Genomic DNA, 20,134 nt, shown 5'->3' with positions numbered 1-20,134 from the left:
TCTTTTATGTTTGTTTTAAACTTTTCCCTTTAGTTGGAAAAAGTATATGACCCCAAAAATGAGGAGGATGATATGGTAGAAATGGAGGAAGAACGGCTTAGAATGAGGGAACATGTAATGAATGAGGTATGTTTTAAAACTTTAAGATTATATGTTATTTCAATGGATTATTTAAATCTTGCAATAAATCTTACCAGAAAGTGGAAAATAAATATAAAGAATAGTTATTTAATTGAATTTTGCATTTTTGATCCAGAATATCCAGTAGACTCCCTTAGTATAAATAAAATTATTTTGTAACTACCTTAAAATATTTTAAAATTTAAAAAGTTTTTATTTAAGAGATTAAGATACTGTTTCATGTCTTTTAGAAGTAAAAAATAATGTCTAATATTCGATATTTTAAAAGGCTGTATTTTTATCAAGAAAATCCAAAAAATCCAGTACCATAATGGTTTATAACAACCTATTTATTTCTCATTCACATTATTAAGCTGGGAACTTTGGTCATAGACATCAGAAGCTGGTAACTAAAGCCCACTGTTTTGCATCAGTGATTTTTTACCTGATATTTGAGCTATTGGTGATGAATTGGGATTTCTGTTGACTGCTTGCGTCCAAGTGTCAAATGAATTTCTTTTACCATTTTGGAATTCACTTTTAAACAATGGCTGTAAGAGCCATTGAGGAGGATTGGGAGTGATTGTCAGCTTTAATTTTGATTTAGTTAGTTTTTAAGAAAAAAATATTGGGAGCATTTTAATGTAAACTCCTCTATTCTTGGCTAAAACAGTCCTCTTTCTGCAAAGGTTATTTTTCTTAGGATTATACATGATGTGGTTGAGAGAAGAAGACTGTAATAGTTTATCCAGTCAGATCAGCAGACTCAAGCTTGGTAATCTTTGAGTATCAGGTGTATAGATATTTCCCTGTATTTTCAAATCTGAATAATACAGAAGATAGCAATATCTATTTTCTGATTCTAATATAATGTTGAGTGTTCGATTTTCTTCCTCTCCATTTCTATGGATGTTACTAGCCTTAATTGCTGTTTATTTGTGTAGTAGCATCTATTAGAAGAGAATTTCTAGTAATATGAGAGTTACTTTATCTTACATATACATTTTTTTTTTTAAATCAGGTTGATGCTAACAAAGACCGATTAGTGACTCTAGATGAGTTTTTGAAAGCTACAGAAAAAAAGGAATTCTTGGAGCCGGATAGCTGGGAGGTAATACCTACTTGAAATGGGATGTATGGTTCAAAAAATTCTACATTAGTTCATTCTACTTTTAACTTTTATTTCCCATTATGCTTGCATGTAGAGCCTTACTGTCTTGGCTTTTCAAAAAAAAAGTCACAATAAAATAATGAACCTGATTTTTTGGAAAGCTTGTGGCAACTGACATCTTATTTGTTATCACATTACATATAATTAGAAATCTTTTTAAAATTTTACTTTTTCTAAGTGTAAAATAACATACATTCTTGAAAATTAGAAATATAGATACATTGAAGGAATAAATTAGAAGTTACCTATAATTCTACCATCCAGAGGTAGAAAATTTATACATTATGTTATACTGATTTGGAAATAGTTTATATCTTTAGTATATGCATATATAGCATACAGTGTGTAGTGTGTATGTCCCATTGTTATTTTTATTTTATTTTAATTTATTTTAATTTATCTTATTTTATTTTATCTTATTTTAATTTAATTTATTTTATTTTATCTTATTTTATTTTAATTTATATTATTTTATTTTAATTTATTTTATTTTATATTTTATTTTATTTTATTTTAGAGAGAGAGAGAATGAGGAGAAGGAGCAGAAGTAGAGGGAGAATCTTAAGCAGGCTCCATGCCCAGAGAGGAGCCTGAGCAGGGCTGGTTCTCACCACCTTGAGTCATGACCTGAGCCAAAATCAAGAGTCAGATGCCTAACCCACTGAGCTACCCAGGCACCCCATCCCATTTTTAATTTACATATACATATAAACTCCTGTCTACCTACCTATCTATCTATCCATCCTTTTAAAGATTTTATTTATTTGAGAGAGATAGAGCAAGAGAGCATGAGTGGTGGGAGAGGAGGGAAAGGGAGAAAGCCAGCCAGACTCCATGATGAATGTGGAGTCCAGCCCTATGTGCAGGGCTTAATCCCAGGACCCTAAGACCAAGACCTGAGTCAAAGTCAGATGCTTAACCAACTGAGCCACCAAGGTGCCCCATCCTATATATATATTCTTAAAATGGTTTCATACTATGTAAGTGTCTTTATATGTTTGGGAAATTCTGTGTTTTTAAGTGTTAATGATATTTCATGATGCCATTCTTCAAAAAACAGAGTTTAGAAATGTCTCCTTAGCATGCAGTTATGTGATTGTAGTGTAGTTTATATAATCATTTGAACACATGTAGACATTTGGGTCAATCTAATTTTTTTTACTGTAGTAATTAACACTATGATGACTCTCTACTTGTTCATACATTTTTGGGTATTGATAGTAACTCTCCTGGGATTAATTCCTAGAATAGAACTATTCTAAAGGTTTATGAATATTTTTAGTTTCTAAATATGTCTTGTCAAATTGCTCCAGAAAGGCATACCAGTTCATCCCATAGGTTACTGTAGATATACTTTACTTTTTTATTTTTTTATTTTTTATTTTTTTAAAGACTTTATTTATTCACAAGAGACACAGAGAAAGAGGCAGAGACATAGACAGAAGGAGAAGCAGGCTCCCTGCAGGGAGCCTGATGCGGGATTCAATCCCAGGATTCCAGGATCACACCCAGAGTTGAAGGCAGATGCTCAACCACTGAGCCACCAAGTGTCCCACATATACATTTAAATTTTTTTTTTAATTTTTAAATTTATTTTTTATATTTATTTATTTTTTATTGGAGTTCAATTTGCCAACATATAGCATAACACCCAGTGCTCACCCCATCAAGTGCCCCCCTCAGTGCCCGTCACCCAGTCACCCCACCCCCTGCCCATCTCCCTTTCTACCATCCCTTGTTCGTTTCCCAGAGTTAGGAGTCTCTCATATTCTGTCTCCCTTTCTGATATTTCCCACTCATTTTTTCTCCTTTCCCCTTTATTCCCTTTCACTATTTTTTATATTCCCCAAATGAATGAGACCATATAATGTTTGTCCTTCTCTGATTGACTTATTTCACTCAGCATAATACCATCCAGTTCGATCCACGTCGAAGCAAATGGTGGGTGTTTGTCATTTCTAATGGCTGAGTAATATTCCATTGTATACATAGACCACATCTTCTTTATCCACTCATCTTTCGATGGACACCGAGGTTCCTTCCACAGTTTGCCTATTGTGGACATTGCTGCTATTAACATCGGGGTGCAGGTGTCCCAGTGTTTCACTGCATCTGTATCTTTGGGGAAAATCCCCAGCAGTGCAATTGCTGGGTCCTGGGAAGGTCTATTTTTAACTCTTTGAGGAACCTCCACACAGTTTTCCAGAGTGGCTGCACCAGTTCACATTCCCACCAACAGTGCAAGAGCGTTCCCCTTTCTCCACATCCTCTCCATCATTGGTTGTTTCCTGCCTTGTTAATTTTCCCCATTCTCACTGGTGTGAGGTGGTATCTCATTGTGGTTTTGATTTATATTTCCCGGATGGCCAGTGATGTGGAGCATGTTGTCACGTGCTTGTTGGCCATGTCTATGTCTTCCTCTGTGAGATTTCTGTTCATGTCTTTTGCCCATTTCATGATTGGATTGTGTGTTTCTTTGTGTTGAGTTTAATAAGTTCTTTATAGATCTCGGAAACTAGCCCTTTATCTGATACGTTATTTGCAAATATCTTCTCCCATTCTGTAGGTTGTCTTTGAGTTTTGTTGACTGTATCCTTTGCTGTGCAAAAGCTTCTTATCTTGATGAAGTCCCAATAGTTCATTTTTGCTTTTGTTTCTCTTGCCTTCATGGATGTATCTTGCAAGAAGTTACTGTGGCCAAGTTCAAAAAGGGTGTTGCCTGTGTTCTCCTCTAGGATTTTGATGGACTCTTGTCTCACATTTAGATCTTTCATCCATTTTGAGTTTATCTTTGTGTATGGTGCAAGAGAGTGGTCTAGTTTCATTCTTCTGCACGTGGCTGTCCAATTTTCCCAGCACCATTTATTGAAGAGACTGTGTTTTTTTCCAGTGGATAGTCTTTCCTCTTTTGTCGAATATTAGTTGACCATGAAGTTGAGGGTCCACTTCTGGATTCTCTATTCTGTTCCAATGATCTATGTGTCTGTTTTTGTGCCAGTACCATACTGTCTTGATGACCACAGCTTTGTAGTACAACCTGAAATCTGGCATTGTGTTGCCCCCAGCTATGGTTTTCTTTTTTAATATTCCCCTGGCTATTCGGGGTCTTTTCTGATTCCACACAAATCTTAATTTGTTCCAACTCTCTGAAGAAAGTCCATGGTATTTTGATAGGGATTGCATTAAATGTGTAAATTGCCCTGGGTAGCATTGACATTTTCACAATATTAATTCTTCCAATCCATGAGCATGGATTATTTTTCCATCTCTTTGTGTCTTCCTCAATTTCTTTCAGAAGTGTTCTATAGTTTTTAGGGTATAAATCCTTTACCTCTTTGGTTAGGTTTATTCCTAGGTATCTTATGCTTTTGGGTGCAATTATAAATGGGATTGACTCCTTAATTTCTCTTTCTTCAGTCTCATTGTTAGTGTATAGAAATGCCACTGACTTCTGGGCATTGATTTTGTATCCTGCCACACTGCCAAATTGCTGTATGAGTTCTGGTAATCTTGGGGGAGTCTTTTGGGTTTTCTATGTACAGTATAATGTCATCTGTGAAGAGGGAGAGTTTGACTTCTTCTTTGCCAATTTGAATGCCTTTTATTTCTTTTTGTTGCTGATTGCTGAGGCTAGGACTTCTAGGACTATGTTGAATAGCAGTGGTGAGAGTGGACATCTCTGTCATGTTCCTGATCTTAGGGGAAAGGCACCTAGTGTTTCTCCATTGAGAATGATACTTGCTGTGGGCTTTTCATAGATGGCTTTTAAGATGCTGAGGAATGTTCCCTCTATCCCTACACTCTGAAGAGTTTTGATCAGGAATGGATGCTGTATTTTGTCAAATGCTTTCTCTGCATCTATTGGGAGGATCATATGGTTCTTGTTTTTTCTCTTGCTGATATGATCAATCACATTGATTGATTTACCAGTGCTGAACCAGCCTTGCATCCCGTGGATAAATCCCACTTGATCATGGTGAATAATCTTCTTAATGTATTGTTGGATCCTTTTTTTTTTTTTTTAAAGATTTTAATTTATTTATTCATAGAGACAGAGACACAGGCAGAGGGAGAAGCAGGCACCATGCAGGGAGCCTGACGTGGGACTCGATCCGGGGTCTCCAGGATCACGCCCTGGGCCGCAGGCAGCGCTAAACCGCTGAGCCACTGGGGCTGCCCTGTATTGTTGGATCCTATTGGCTAGTATCTTGTTGAGAATTTTTGCATCCATGTTCATCAGGGATATTGGTCTATAATTCTCCTTTTTGGTGGGGTCTTTGTCTGGTTTTGTAATTAAGGTGATGTTGGCCTCATAGAACGAGTTTGGAAGTACTCCATCTCTTTCTATCTTTCCGAACAGCTTTAGTAGAATAGGTATGGTTTCTTCTTTAAACGTTTGATAGAATTCCCCAGGGAAGCCATCTGGCCCTGGACTTTTGTGTCTTGGGAGGTTTTTGATGACTGCTTCAATTTCCTCGCCTGTTCAGGTTTTCTATTTCTTCCTGTTCCAGTTTTGGTAGTTTGTGGTTTTCCAGAAATGTGTCCATCTCTTCTAGATTGCCAATTTATTGGCATATAGCCAATAACATAACAAAAATATAGTTTTATTTCATTTTTTATTTATTTATTTTTTTCATAATATGTTTTTAAAATAGTTTGTATTTTCTTGGTGTTGGTGGTGATCTCTCCTTTCTCTTTCATGATTTTATTAATTTGAGTCTTTTCTCTCTTCTTTTTAATGAGGCTGGCTAATGGTTTATCTATCTTAACTCTTTCAAAGAACCAACTCCTGGTTTTGTTAATCTGTTCCACAGTTCTTCTGGTCTCTATTTCATTGAGTTCTGCTCGAATCTTTATTAACTCTCTTCTGCTGGGTGTAGGATTTATTTACTATTTTTTCTCCAGCTCCTTTAGGTGCAAGGTTAGCTTTTGTATTTGAGTTCTTTCCAGTTTTTGGTTGGATGCTTGTATTGCGATGTATTTCCCCCTCAGGACTGTATCCCAAAGATTTTGAACGGTTGTATCTTCATTCTCATTAGTTTCCATGAATCTTTTTAATTCTTCTCTAATTTCCTGGTTGACCCTTTCATCTTTTAGCAGGATGGTCCTTAACCTCCACGTGTTTGAAATCCTTCCAAACTTCTTGTGATTTAGTTCTAATTTCAATGCATTATGGTCTGAAAATATGCAGGGGACAATCCCAATCTTTTGGTATCGGTTAAGACCTGATTTGTGACCCAGTACCACATACACATTTTTAAAAGAATAGTTGAGAGGTAGCAGCCAGAAGAGAGTGAAAAAAAAAGTCATTTTCTATACAAAATATAAAAGATGACCATTTCAATTAGATTTTTTTCTCTTCTTTTTCAATTAGATTTTTAGTTGTCCAAAAAATAGTTTGAGATAGGGTGGCTGACTGTCCCGGTGTAGCCAAGACTAGGAGTTTCATGGGATGTGGAAGTTTTTGGTGCTAAAATGAGCACAGTCCCAGGATGACAGTGTATCACCTTAGTTTGAGGTTAAAGAGGTCAGCTTTTTTTGTCATATTTTTTTCTAATATTTGTAATATTTTTGGGCTTTGGTGAAGAAGAAGAATGCTAAGGTATTTGAACATGCATTCCCATTATTGCTTCTGGTGAACTAGATCAGTAGATAATTATGTACTATTTTTCATTTTTAAAAATATTTTATTTATTTATTTATGAGAGACACACAAAGAGAGAGGCAAAGACACAGGCAGAGTGAGAAGCAGGCTCCATGCTGGGAGACCGATGTCAGACTTTAACCTGGAGATCAGAGATCATTCCTGAGCCAAAGGCAGGTGCTCAACCGCTGAGCCATTCAGGCATCCCTACACTATTTTTCATTTTAACATAATTTTAGATTTACAAAAAAGTTATAAGAATATTCAAGGAATTCCTGAATTCCTTCCCCAGATTTCCCATTTTATTGTAGTTATTTTCTCTCTGTTTTTAATCTGTATGTGTGTGTATTATATATAACATACATAATTTTTTGGGGAGTAAGTTGCACCTGATGCTGCTTTAACCTTAAACACTTGAGTGTGTATTTTTTGCAAACAAGGATTTATCTTGCATAATCACAGCAAAATTATTTATGGCTACACACATAATACACACATAATACTCTTTTCCAGTCTCTTGACTTTACTGAGATTTTTGTTAATTTTCCTAATACTGTCCTTTATAGCAGAAGAAAATCCAGGATCATAATCTGAATTTAGTTGTAATGTTTTCCTAGTCTCCTTTATTTTTTTTTTAACTTTTTTTTTAAATTTTTATTTGTTTATGATAGTCACACACACAGAGAGAGAGAGAGAGAGAGAGAGAGGGGCAGAGACACAGGCAGAGAGAGAAGCAGGCTCCATGCACCGGGAGCCCGATGTGGGATTCGATCCCCGGTCTCCAGGATCGCGCCCTGGGCCAAAGGCAGGCGCTAAACCGCTGCGCCACCCAGGGATCCCTCCTAGTCTCCTTTAATCTACAACAGTTCCTGAGTCTTTGTATCACATGGCATTCATATTTAAAAGGAATACAAGCCAATTATTTTGTAGAATATCCCTCAGTTTGAGTCAATCTGCTGTTTCCTCAGGATTCCTACTTTTGGTAGGAGTACCACCAAAGTGACGCTGAGAGCATCATATCATGAAGCATATGCTGCTGGTTATTCTCATAACTGGCAATGTTAATTTTGATTATTTGGTTAAGATGGTATCTACTAGGTTTCCTCACTATTTTCTCTTTTGTAATTTAAATAGTATTTTGTCTAACCTCCCATACTGCCAGAATCACTCAACGGTATTTCTAAATACAAAAATATTTCTAAATACTAATCGTAAGAATTACTTTGGTAGTTTAACTTTTCTCAGGGCTAGACATCCATTCTTTTACTATTGGTTTTAGAAAGTGCTGCTATAAATATGTTTTTATATAAAGCTTTTTTTGTGTTTAGGGTTATTTTATAGGATAGATTCTCAGAGACACCTGGGTGGCTCAGCGGTTTGGTGCCTGCCTCTCTCTCTCTCTCTCTGTGTCTTTCATGAATAAATTAAAAAAAAAAAAAGATAGATTCTCAATGTAGCACTACCAAGACCAAGGGAATCTTTTTAGGGCAGCTGATATATTTTGTGAAAGTATTTTTTGAAAGAATTGTACCAATTTACATTACCAACATTACCACTGTATTTTTAAAAAGGGAGTCTTTGAGGGTATACTTTGAGATTCATTATCTACTAATTTTAGCATGCATTGATGATTGTAGCCAGAATTAGTTATTACAATGTCTGTTGACAAATGGTGATTTTCTACTCATTATTCCTTCTTCATTTATTAGTTGGCTTTCTACAGCAAAGGAAAGTTATCTCTTCCCCCATTTCTGTTTGAGTGTAGATTCATGGCTTCTTATTTTATTCAGTAAGCTTTAATCCTTAGTATCATTATTTACATTTTTTTTCATTATTTACTTTGATGTTCAAATCACCCCAGATTTGGCTAGTGAGAATTTCTTCAAACTGGCTTTTTTTTTTTTTTTTTAAGATTTAATTTTTTTATTCATGAGAGACACAGAGAGAGGCAGAGGGAGAAGCAGGCTCCATTCCATGCAGGGAGCCTGACGTGGGACTCCATCCCGGGTCTCCAGGACCACCCCCTGGGCTGAAGGCAGCGCTAAACTGCTGAGCCACTCGGGCTGCCCTCAAACTGGCTTTTGTATCCTTTTGGCATGTTACCTATTCTTTGAGTACTTCCTTACTTTTTAGCATAATAAGATGTTCAAGGATCATCTTGTTCTTTCTCCATCCCACCTCTGGAATCAGCCATTTTTCTGAGGAGCATTGGTTCCTTTTAGGGAGATTGTTATCACACTAGAATCTAGACACTGGATGTGTTCCTTGCTATCAGTGTCTTTACTTCTTGCTTTGTCAGATAACAGAGTTGGGTAATTTAAAAACATTTAAAAGTGTGAGTATATATATATATGTATATATTTATATTTATATTTGTATTTATATTTGTATTATGTATATGTGTGTGTGCATGTATTACATACACAGATACACTTACATTCATATTCATCTTGATATATTTAGACATCAATATATATTAAAACTTAATGAGCTCATTAAGGCTCCTGGGTGGCTTAATTGGTTAGGCATCTACCTTTGGCTCAGGTCATAATCCCAGGGTCTTGTGATTGAGCCCCATGTGGGGCTCCCTGCTCATTGGGAGGTCTGTTTCTCCCTCTCCCTCTGCTGTCCCCCCTCCCGCCATGCTCTCTCTCTCAAATAAATAAATAAAATCTTAAAAAAACAAACAAACATAATGAGTTCACATTGATACCTCCTTAAATTTCAGTTCAATGCCTCCAATTTCAGTACAACATTCTATTTCTTCCTTTTTCTATATTTCAGATGGAAACTGGCTCCTATTTTCCACAGTATTATTCCACTTATTTCCTCAATCCTAGGGTGTACCATGTTTCAGGTTGCTAAACACTGCAAAATAAGAATTTATTATTTGTTTAGATTCACTGTTGTTTTTAGCCTGAGCATATAGTCTGAGTACTATAATCAAAAGTTTCTTGGGTTAGTTCTTTTTTTCCTTTCTCCTTTCTGTTTTATTCACTTAAAATAAAAGTATAATTTATTTTCTTATGTTTATACTCAATTTGGGGAGTTTTCCTATCCTTGTGGATTTTTTTTTTTTTGAGTACGTGAAACACAGACATGTTTCTAAAAATCAAACCTGCACAAAAAAGGTGTATTCAGAGAAGTGTGATTTTCTTTCTCCCTGGCATTCTCTCTGTCCTTTCTACCCAGTTCTCTTTGTTGTTCTTTAGGTAGCCTTGAGTTTTTCCTTTTGTTCAAATAAATACATAAATATGTATTTTCTTATTTCCCCTTTCTTACCGAAAAAGGATAGTACTATGGATACACTTGTACTTTGATAATCGTAGAATTTTAAGGCTGAATCAAACCTTGTTGTGTATCCAAGATTATTCTTGCCTTATTTTTTTTTTTCTTTTAGACAATGGATCAGCAACAGTTCTTCACAGAGGAAGAACTGAAAGAATATGAAAATCTTATCTCTTTACAAGAAAATGAACTTAAGAAAAAGGCAGATGAACTTCAGAAACAAAAGGAAGAGCTACAGCGTCAGCATGACCAACTTGAGGCTCAGAAGCAAGAGTATCATCAGGTGGTATTTTATAAAGTGATTGTGGCATTAAAAAGAATTTTAGGTGCTTAGCTAAAAGCAAAGTGTTTTTATAATGTAATATTTCAATGTACTATTATTAGCTATAGTATTTTAAATTTTAGTATTTTTAAAACTGCTTTGTTGAATATTAATCTAATTTTAGGGTTTGAATATCTCATTCTGGAAAAACAATTTTCACTTAGTTTGTTGCAATTTGTCAAAGGTTACGAGAAAATAAAAGAATACTTACTTTTAAGACGTTCTTTTCCCATTTATAGGTTGTACAGCAGATGGAACAAAAAAAATTAGAACAAGAAATTCCTCCATCAGGGCCTGGTGGAAAATTGAAGTTTGAGCCACGTATGTAACTTTGTGTTTTTGTTGTTGTTGTTGTTTGAGGAAATTAAAAAAATTGAAGAAATTGAAATCTACATTTATTACAGATATAATTTCAAATCATTAATACCTATGGTATTTTCTATATATTTGTAGAAATAGCACCACTGGTACTACAGAAAAATGAAAAATTTTCTAAGATGTCTATGCATCAGCGCATTGCAAAAGCTGTGTAATTTGATAGCTACATTTATGGTGAAATAAATTATTTCAACATTATTCACAATTGTTTCTAATCAGTTAATATTGTCAGAGAACATGATTTTTTAATTGTAATCTATGTTTAGCTAAGTGTATTTTTAAAATGCTTTATATTTACGTGTTTGTGTGTGTGTGTGTGTGTGTGTGTGTGTGTGTGTGAAGCTTCAGAATGAGAGCATTTTTTTTTTTTCAAACAGTCATTTAAAGTCCGAAGACCACCAGAACTTGGAAGAAAACTGTTAAATCAGCATCTGTGTCATCTTTTTACCACCCTTCCTTTTTTTCCTGCTCAATAAATATTTTAAATCATATATGGAATAAAGGAAGATATTTTGTAAATGAGAACACATCTTTTAAGGACATGGATATTGAAGGATTGAAGCCCACCAGAACCAGGAAGAATATAAACTCAGTGTCTGCTCTCACTCTCATACCTCTCTTCCTTTTTATTTGCTCTCCTTTAATGATTTAATTAAGTAGCCATAATTATGCCATAATTTAATGGAACTTACTTCCTTAACTGTTTAAGTGAGAAAGCTCTGGATTGCTTTTAAAGTAAATTTATATTGTTGTCACTTCCTCATGAAGACAGTCTCTTATAGGTGCTTATCATCCCCTCTCTATGAAAGTCTCTTTGATGTTAATAATTCTTCTCCTAAGACCACACTTTTCTCCCCAGTGTTTCCTGGTAACTTCTTCCTACTTCCAGCAACCTTAACTGCTAGAAATTCTTCTACTGAATAGCTTTTGCTACCACTTCAGGTCATTTTTTGTTCGTGTTTTTGCTTCCTACTCTGTTACTTAAGGTCAGGTTCTGCTACATATAACAGAAAAACCAAAGATTACAGTGTTTCAAACTAAATACGAATTTCCCCCTCTTATATAAGGGTAGGTGGTGTCGAGGTTCCTACCTCTCTGCTCTGTTATCCTGAGTGCATGAATTTTATCCTCCGGTTACCTCATTCTCACTGTCCAAGATTGCTTTTGGAGGCAGTGGGGAAGGGGAGGAAAAGGAATTTTCCCCAGTTGAATCAGCTTCCTGGAGGACCACACAGCCTTTGAACTTACATCTCATTGGCCATGTAGCTAAAGAAACTGAGAAATCCATGTGGCATTGGGACCAGCTAAAAGTTAGGATCTTTAAAGAAGGAGGTCATATTTAGTAAGCAGCTTTTAGTTTTAACCCAGACAGCTTTACTGGCTACCTATATATCTGTTACACTCGTTGGAAACATAGAAAACACTCACTTGCCCTGCTGCAAAAGAAAATCCCCCAAATCCAATCCATTATTGCATATAGCTCAAAGACCATGATATGCTTGTATAGTCTCCTCTGTCAGGTTAGGACGTGGCACCTAATGTTCTGGCCATCTACACCTTGCCACTATCTAAAACAGCAAGGTGTCTGCCTCGTGAGTACCAAATGCATAATGGTGGGATAGGTACAGGATAACTGCAATAAAACCAACCTTTCAGAAGAGGGGAAAATAGCAGCCACTGATCCATAACACTTAAAAGAACTGCTTGGCAAAAATAGCAAGGTCTCTCTGCTCCGTCTATAAATATATTCCTTGGTTTTCACAGTGGGCAACCTGATTCGCTTTTGTGGGAGGAAATCCCTTGTCTAATGTCCTCAGGGGCCCTTGTTGCTGCCTTCTAGGAATTTCTTATTGCCCATTAGTTTTCAAGGACATGTTTGCTGGGCATTGGAAAGTGTGCTGGTCTTGGGGGCTGGACAGCTTTAGTACTTTACTTCCTGTTATGGTGGGCTTAGGGCATTGGAGACTGTTTTAGATAGTTAGAGGCTGTCACAGGCTAGGTTTCGGGTTTGTGTTTGTGTTTGTTTTGTTTGGCAAAAAGTTTCCCTAAAAACTTAGTATGTATCCATCTGATCTTTTTCAATTATTACCATGAGTAACCACAAAAATCTTGTCAGGACACAGTTTTTAACAAAGAACATCTTTTCCTTGCTGGCTTCTGTGTTCTCTCTCTCCCCTTGGGTCTCAAAGGAATGGTACCTACTTGGAACCATTTTAAAGTGTAGGCTTGGATGGGATGGCAACAGTCTGAGATCTGATCTCTTTCCTTAGGATGGCTCCCATTACTTGGCAGAAAATTCTTAAGGGAAGGTTCTTGAAAAAGGTTGAGGAAACTTTTTAGCAACTTCTTCAGAACCTTTATTTATAACTGTCTTCAGTCTGGAATATGGTAGCAGCTGACTTTTTCAGTTCTTCAGGGTTCTAAATTTGGGACTTTGTCCATTTATTTTGTAGAGAGCCATTCCATCAGCAAAGCTATATTCTTTTCCATGTGTGCAGTCTTGTTAACCTTAGCCTGACTCACATCTCTCCTGTAGGACTTTGCTGAAAGAGGCTAGAAGCAGCCCACACACATGCTAGCATTCTGAAGTTCTATCACTACTTCCTCTAGTATCTTAACCTTTACTGGCATGAGGTCTCACTGCGCAAAGCCCTACCTCCTCAACTAAGTTAACTCCATATTTAAGATCCTTTTACTAACTGTACCTTACTTCTAGCTACCAAATTCTGTATAGGTCAGGAATCCTGGTTGTAGATAATGGAACCTCCTTTAGTTATTAAACAGATGGGGGACTGATTAAGGGGTGCACATAGCTCACAAAATCTTTGGGAAGGCAGATGAAATAGAACCTAGGTGGAGCTCATCAGAACTATATCACAAGAGTGCGCTGCCAAAGAAGCTGCTGCTTTGGGAACAATCAAGAAGCTATCTGCCAAATCAAGAAGCCTGCTGGATTAAGGAAGCTGTGAACAGTTGCCAGCTCTAGAACTGTACCACCTCTGCCGTGTTTTGTGTTGGCAAAAGCGGACACCTCCTGTGCTGCTTCTCTCCCCAAGTAACTTGGTTTTGAGCAGAAGTCTCAAGTGAGTGCATCTGATTGACGGGACCAGTCATATCTGGAACCCTAGCTACAAGGGCGGTTGGGAAGTCATAATATTTAACTTTACTACCTCTAGTGCAGGAAGGCATGTTTAGAGCTGTTAATTGAGGCAATCTGTTGTAACACCTTATAATTTTACATTGTGTCTCTTAACATTAATAATTTTTAAATCTCTTAGTCCTCATTTTACAAATTTTTAAAATAATCACTGCATACTCCAAAAATACCTAAGATTTTTTTTTTCTTAAATCATGCATCCTAAAATTAAATGTAGCAATCAGGGAAAATTCTGCTTACATACAACTTTAAAAAAACATAAAATCACTCAATAGAGTAATGCTGTGTTTCTTTAGAGATGGAGAAGGATTACTATTCCTACTGTTTAAATTGTAGGAAACATTAAAAAATGGCCTGGCATATCCTTTTGTTGATGATTCTATCTATAAGAAACTATGATAAGACAGGGATTCATCCAGGATAAACTCTTTTTTCACTCAATCAGAAAGTGATTGGAGACAACAATATTGTACTAGGATTACACAATATGATAAATATGGATACATTATGATCATATTAGAATATATAAATTATCAAAATAACGTGTTGTACATCACACATTTACGTGATGTTATATGTCAAATATATTCAGTTAGAAATATAAATGGCAGTGGAGATGGCTCAGCGGTTTGGCGCCACCTTCAGTCCAGGGCGTGATCCTGGAGACCCGGAATCGAGTCCCATGTCGGGCTCCCTGCATGGAGCCTGCTTCTCCCTCTGCCTGTGTCTCTGCCTCTCTCTGTGTCTCTCATGAATAAATAAAATCTTTAAAATATATATATAAATGGAGACTTTAGAGATGTTTCTTAAAATGATCTTTTGGCATGAGTAATAATAGGTAAATATTGCTATAGACACATCTCACAGTTTCCAGCAAATTATTATAAATTATATTATTAAAAAAAGAATTGGGAGCACCTGGGTGGCTCAGATGGCTAAGCATCTGCCTTGGGCTCTGGTCATGCTCTCTGAGTCCTGGGATCAAGCCCGGAGTCACTAGAGTTCTCTACCCATCAGGGAGTCTGCTTCTCCCACTCACTCTGTCCCTACCACTGCTTGTGCTCTCTCTCTCTAATGAATAAATAAAAACCTTTAAAACAATTTTTTTTTAAAAAAAGAATTGTTAGCCCAAGATTATCTATGGACTTAAGGAATTCCAGTTCTTATGAGTATTGGGCATTTATGAGCAAATACTGTTTCTTACAGAGTTGCTAATAGTATTCTTTACAGCTCTGTAGAAAGTATTGGTCCCCCCCAAAAAAATTTTTAAAAAAAGTATTGGTCCTGTGTTTAATTTATACCATTCTTCCTTTAAAAAATTTTTTTTTAAAAGATTTATTTATTTTAGAGAGAAAGAGAGCACATGAGTGTGGGGAGGGACAGAGACAGAGGCAGAAGGAGAGAATCTCAAGTCGACTTCCCACTGAGCATGGAGCCCAGCATGGCTCCATTCTTCTTAACACTTTTTGGTAGTCTTTGGTTTAGCTGCCTTAGTGGTATATATTAGTAATTGGGGATTTTGTTTTGCATATGAATTTTCATGAAGCATATAAATTGTATACTTAGGGATATATAATTAACATTAGATTTTAAAAGATGATAGTCTTCTAGAATATTTGATACTTGCTAAAAGAAACTAGTTTAGAAGCAGTGGTAAAAAAATTCTTTGAGATATGGCTCTACGGTTTTTTTTTTTTCTAACATGTGTTTATAACAGCATTCTTTTCTAGCTATTTGAACAGATTTGTATCACCAAAGCCTAAATGCACATTTGTTTTTCACAGGAAGAAAAATATAAAGAAAATGTTAATATTTCATGAGGATGTGTGTTTTTTATGATAGTCTAATAAAAGAGGGTGTGAGAAATTATTTTCTTTAGGAAGAAATTTTGACAAGTCTAGTTCTGGTTAGTGCCTAAAATTTAATCTTTGTTTTTTAGCCATGCGATACAATGCAGAAGGAGTTGAAACAGAGCCAGAGTTGGATGATGAGCTTCATCGTTTTCATGTCAGATTTTTATTACCTGATGAATCACTTCCACCTTTAACCACTGGTGCCTCTACTTAATACTTCAGTTCTTCTTTTTTTTTTTCTTTAATTAAAGAGACTAAGATATATTGAGTAAAGTGCAAAGTGAACTTTTTTTGTTCCCTGTGATATGAAAGACTGTAATGACAACTTGCTTTCAAGGTGTGAGATTTGAGGGAAATCTGGTCTTTGCTTTTTTTTTTTTTTAACACAATGTCATTATCACGATTGCAATCTTTACTTACTCAAGTTTATTAAATGAGTACTTAGCTATGGATTAATACCCATCTCTTAGACAATCCAAGAACTGAGCCAGAACAACAGTAGCAGCAAGTGGTAAAGACACCAAATTGAAAAATTTGAATTTGTGGTTACTAGCACTAACACCTCTTTATTGAGACAAAAGCAAAGCAGAGCAAAAGCAAAACCAATAAAACCTTTGATTTAACTTTAGGAATTTAGGTTTTTCCCCCAATATTGCCTATAGAATTATGTAGAAAAAACTCCTGCATTTCATGTTTACAGATGGCTACAGATTTCCCTGCAGAGCCTTTTAGCTTACATTTTAATTGGTATTAGTCATATTCTCAACGAATGCCATGTACCAGCTTGGTTGTTAGCCAGCCCTTGGCAGTGTATTTTTCCCTACATTTAACTTCAAAGCTGTGCATGCTTGTAAACAAATTTTGTTTTGTTTTATAATCTATTGGAAGCAATAGATTTGACTTTTGCTGTGCAAATTTCCTTATCTCTTTTTGCTTTATCCTTATCAATAAGTATATTTTCCAAGATTTCCAGGATTATGAATGTAGATCTTATAATTAAAGTATTAAAATACTTTGTTTCTTATAATTTTGCTGCTCCATGGAATTTAAAAATGGGTAATGATTTATTTCCACATGATGTTAAAGTTTTGACTTGTCTGAGGGCTTTAGAAGTGAGAGAGAAGAAGTAAGATTCCATCTAGTTCTCTTTGCCTTCTCTTAAGAATCATTGTATTAAAATGTTATTTTGGGGGCAGCCCCGGTGGCACAGCGGTTTAGCGCCGCCTGCAGCCCAAGGCGTGATCCTGGAGACCCTGGATCGAGTCCCACATCGGGCTCTCTGGGTGGAGCCTGCTTCTCCCTCAGCTTGTGTCTTGGCCTCTCATTCTCTCTCTGTGTGTGTCTCTATGAGTAAATAAATAAAATCTTTAAAAAATAAAAAAAAATAAAATGTTACTTTTGTTCAATTTAGTCTACCTTAAATGTAGATTTTTAGTGATATGAGAGTGTCATTTAACTAAATTCCTGCCTTCATTTTAGATTCCCTGTGTGTAATATGAAACCCATGTACAGCCTTGCCATTCTATATTTGTTTTGTACCACTGTTTTACCTAGTTTACTATTCACTATTACCCTTCAGTTGTTTAAGTGATTTGAGTTTGCTCTACTTTTGAATTTTACCCTTTCTGTTCTTGGTATTGCTACTTTGTAAATATTTCCTTATTAGTGTAGTGATGATGTCTTATAGATCTTTTTCCTTTTTAAAACATTTGCCATGGCTCTTACTGTTCAAACATTTTTGTGATAGTAGTGAAGCATGTTTGTCAAACACAGCAGTTTAAAACTCCTAACATCTTCTTGTTCTATAGCATTGAGCAATGTATCTTACAGTTTGTAATCATAATTGTTTTCTGATGAACTCTCAGTTCTAATTCTATATACATTTCTTGTTTCCTTTGATGTGTATGTATTTTCACTTTTTGATATTTATAGCAAGTTTCATTGAGATTCATGATTGATATTGGGGAAAAGAAAACCACATTGGCACAAGTTAGCTATTTAGGTAAGCAGGCAGTCATTCCTACAGAGGTTTCCGGGCACTGTGGAGAGTAACTCTAACCCTAAAGAAAATTTCTAACTCATGAGTGTGAGTTCCTAACTCTTCTTCCAGAGTGAACCAGCTTATGGAGCAAATGCATAGCATTCAGACTCTGATGAATGTCACTTGTCCAAGTTTTAAGCTTTTTTTTGTACCCTCCTTAAGTAATAATAGTTAAAAAAAATACTTTGTGCATTCCAGCAGACACTTTGTCTTACAGTTGTTAATAAAGGGGAAAAAATTTTAATTGTAACAGACTAGGACATGGGTTTCACAATTTCTGATTAGAAGAGAAGTAGCACAGTTTTTTGTATTCATTATTTTTGCCTGGATGATCTGAGTTTTGTGTTTAAGATTTATTTATTTTAGAGAGAGAGAGAGAGAGAGTGGGAGCAAGTAGGGGTAGGGGGAATCCCCAAGAAGACACTCTGCTGAGCACAGAGCGAAGCTGTCTCCATCCCACAATTCCTGAGATCATGACCCACTAGACCAGGAACTCTGGAAACCCAGAGGTGGGCCACCCAGGCACCCCATCTGAATTTTAATTAAGTTCTTTTCCCTCTAGGAATTCTCTCATTTTCTACTTTTTTTTTTTTTAAAGATTTTATTTATTCACAATAGAGAGAGAGAGAGAGAGGCAAAGACACACGCAGAGGGAGAAGCAGGCTTCATACCTGGAGCCTGATGCGGGACTCGATCCCGGGCCTTCAGGATCCCGCCCCGGGCCAAAGGCAGGCACTAAACTGCTGAGCCACCCAGGGATCCCCCCCATTTTCTACTTTTGTATTGACTTTCCCACTGTTGTGTTTCTAATGCACCTCCAGAGTCCAGGGAGAGAGCTTTGAGGGATGTAGAATGTTATTAGCACCACTGTCAGCTGTCTTAAAGTTTCACTGCCATCAGCTTTTGGGGTTAATTACCAGGCCTTTCAAATGAATTCTGCACTTCCCTCAAAATCCCAAACTATTCATCTCTTCTCCAAGAGAGCCTGTTGTATTACTAATTAAGATGTAGAGATGACTTTATTAAAACAGGATTAATTTACAAAAGATTTATATAAAATATAATAGAGGCTAAGTATTTTAAGGATGCTTTGAAGCCCGTTAATGCCCAGAGTGACTGTTTCATTCTTTTGTGTTTGCTCTGGTGACTTCCAGATAGCTCTACTTGTACTTTTCTACCCAGTTTCAGGGGCCTAAGAGTGGGAGAGCCCTAGAGGCTGAAGTACTGTAGCAGAGGTGGAGGAAGGAGCCCCCTTTCAGTGAAGGTGTTTCTTTCTTTGAAGCTGTTAGTCCAGGATCTTTGAGTACACGTGGAGGTTACAAGCCCTTGCAATTTTCAAAGTGTCTATGTACCAATTTTTATGGCCTCTAATTGAAAGATCATATTTCAGAAGCAATATGTGTACATTTATATGTAAGCTTGTGCCTAAAAGAGATGTGGAAGGAAGATCATTAGTTATTCTGTGTCTTCTGAAAAAAATAATCTCCTGGCATTAAAAAGTGAAAAAAATTTTGCCTTTCTTTTTCATGAAGTAAACCAGAGCTGCATAATCCATATATTATCAGTATTTATTATGTTTTAAAAAACATTTAATAATGATGGTTTATACATCCTATTTTAAAGACCACTTATTTTATTATTGCTAAATTTGAGAGATTGTGGAATTTTTTTCAATTTAAATGTTGAATTAAAAATGTAACCTTTTATAAATATGTGCCCCAGAGTGTTCTGTTAATTTTAGAGTTTGGAGAGAAATTTTATTAATCTGAAGTGTATTTGGACTTAATTCTTTTTGGCTTCTTAAGAAAATTGGATTGTTTAAGTAAACTACAAATTAATAACTGGATTTTAATAACTGGATTTAATCAGAAAGACACAGAGACTTTATACAAGTTTGTTATATTTGAATTTGTTTTTTGATGTTTATATTGTAAAAATTCTAGTGCAATATTTGTCAGAAAATATTCTGGTCATATTTGTATAGCTTTGTTTTTAATTATATTAAATGTAAAATCAGAAAAATATGTAATATTTGTTGCAATTTTCTGGGGAAAAGGACAAACTCGGCAATGTTGAAAGAATGGGTTGTTTGCAGAATACAATTATAGAGCCATAGAGTCTGAGGGCCTTGGAGATCATGTACCAACGAAGGAATTCCTT

General features: G+C 35.9%; 1 protein-coding gene across 5 annotated transcripts in view; it reads left to right on the top strand.

Moving 5' to 3' along the window:
* The window catches only part of NUCB2 (nucleobindin 2), a 57,225-nt gene extending 37,229 nt beyond the window's left edge, over positions 1–19,996 (top strand). For 3 of the 5 annotated variants that reach the window (XM_072725478.1, XM_072725476.1, XM_072725477.1), the window contains exons 10-15: positions 34–126; positions 1,142–1,231; positions 10,336–10,506; positions 10,785–10,866; positions 11,266–14,006; positions 16,020–19,996. In XM_072725478.1, the coding sequence (XP_072581579.1) occupies positions 34–126; positions 1,142–1,231; positions 10,336–10,506; positions 10,785–10,866; positions 11,266–11,276 (447 nt within the window). In that variant the 3' untranslated portion in view covers positions 11,277–14,006; positions 16,020–19,996. Of the gene's footprint in view, positions 1–33; positions 127–1,141; positions 1,232–10,335; positions 10,507–10,784; positions 10,875–11,265; positions 14,007–16,019 lie in introns of those variants that run through there. The other 2 variants (XM_072725479.1, XM_072725480.1) reach the window with 2 other exon arrangements.
* The last annotated feature ends 138 nt before the right edge of the window (positions 19,997–20,134 follow it).

This window comes from Vulpes vulpes, chromosome 11 (assembly GCF_048418805.1).
Source record: "Vulpes vulpes isolate BD-2025 chromosome 11, VulVul3, whole genome shotgun sequence".
In the NCBI taxonomy this organism is placed as follows: domain Eukaryota; kingdom Metazoa; phylum Chordata; class Mammalia; order Carnivora; family Canidae; genus Vulpes; species Vulpes vulpes.
Note: the sequence above shows the minus strand (reverse complement) of the source record. Positions and strands in the feature narration are given on the sequence as shown.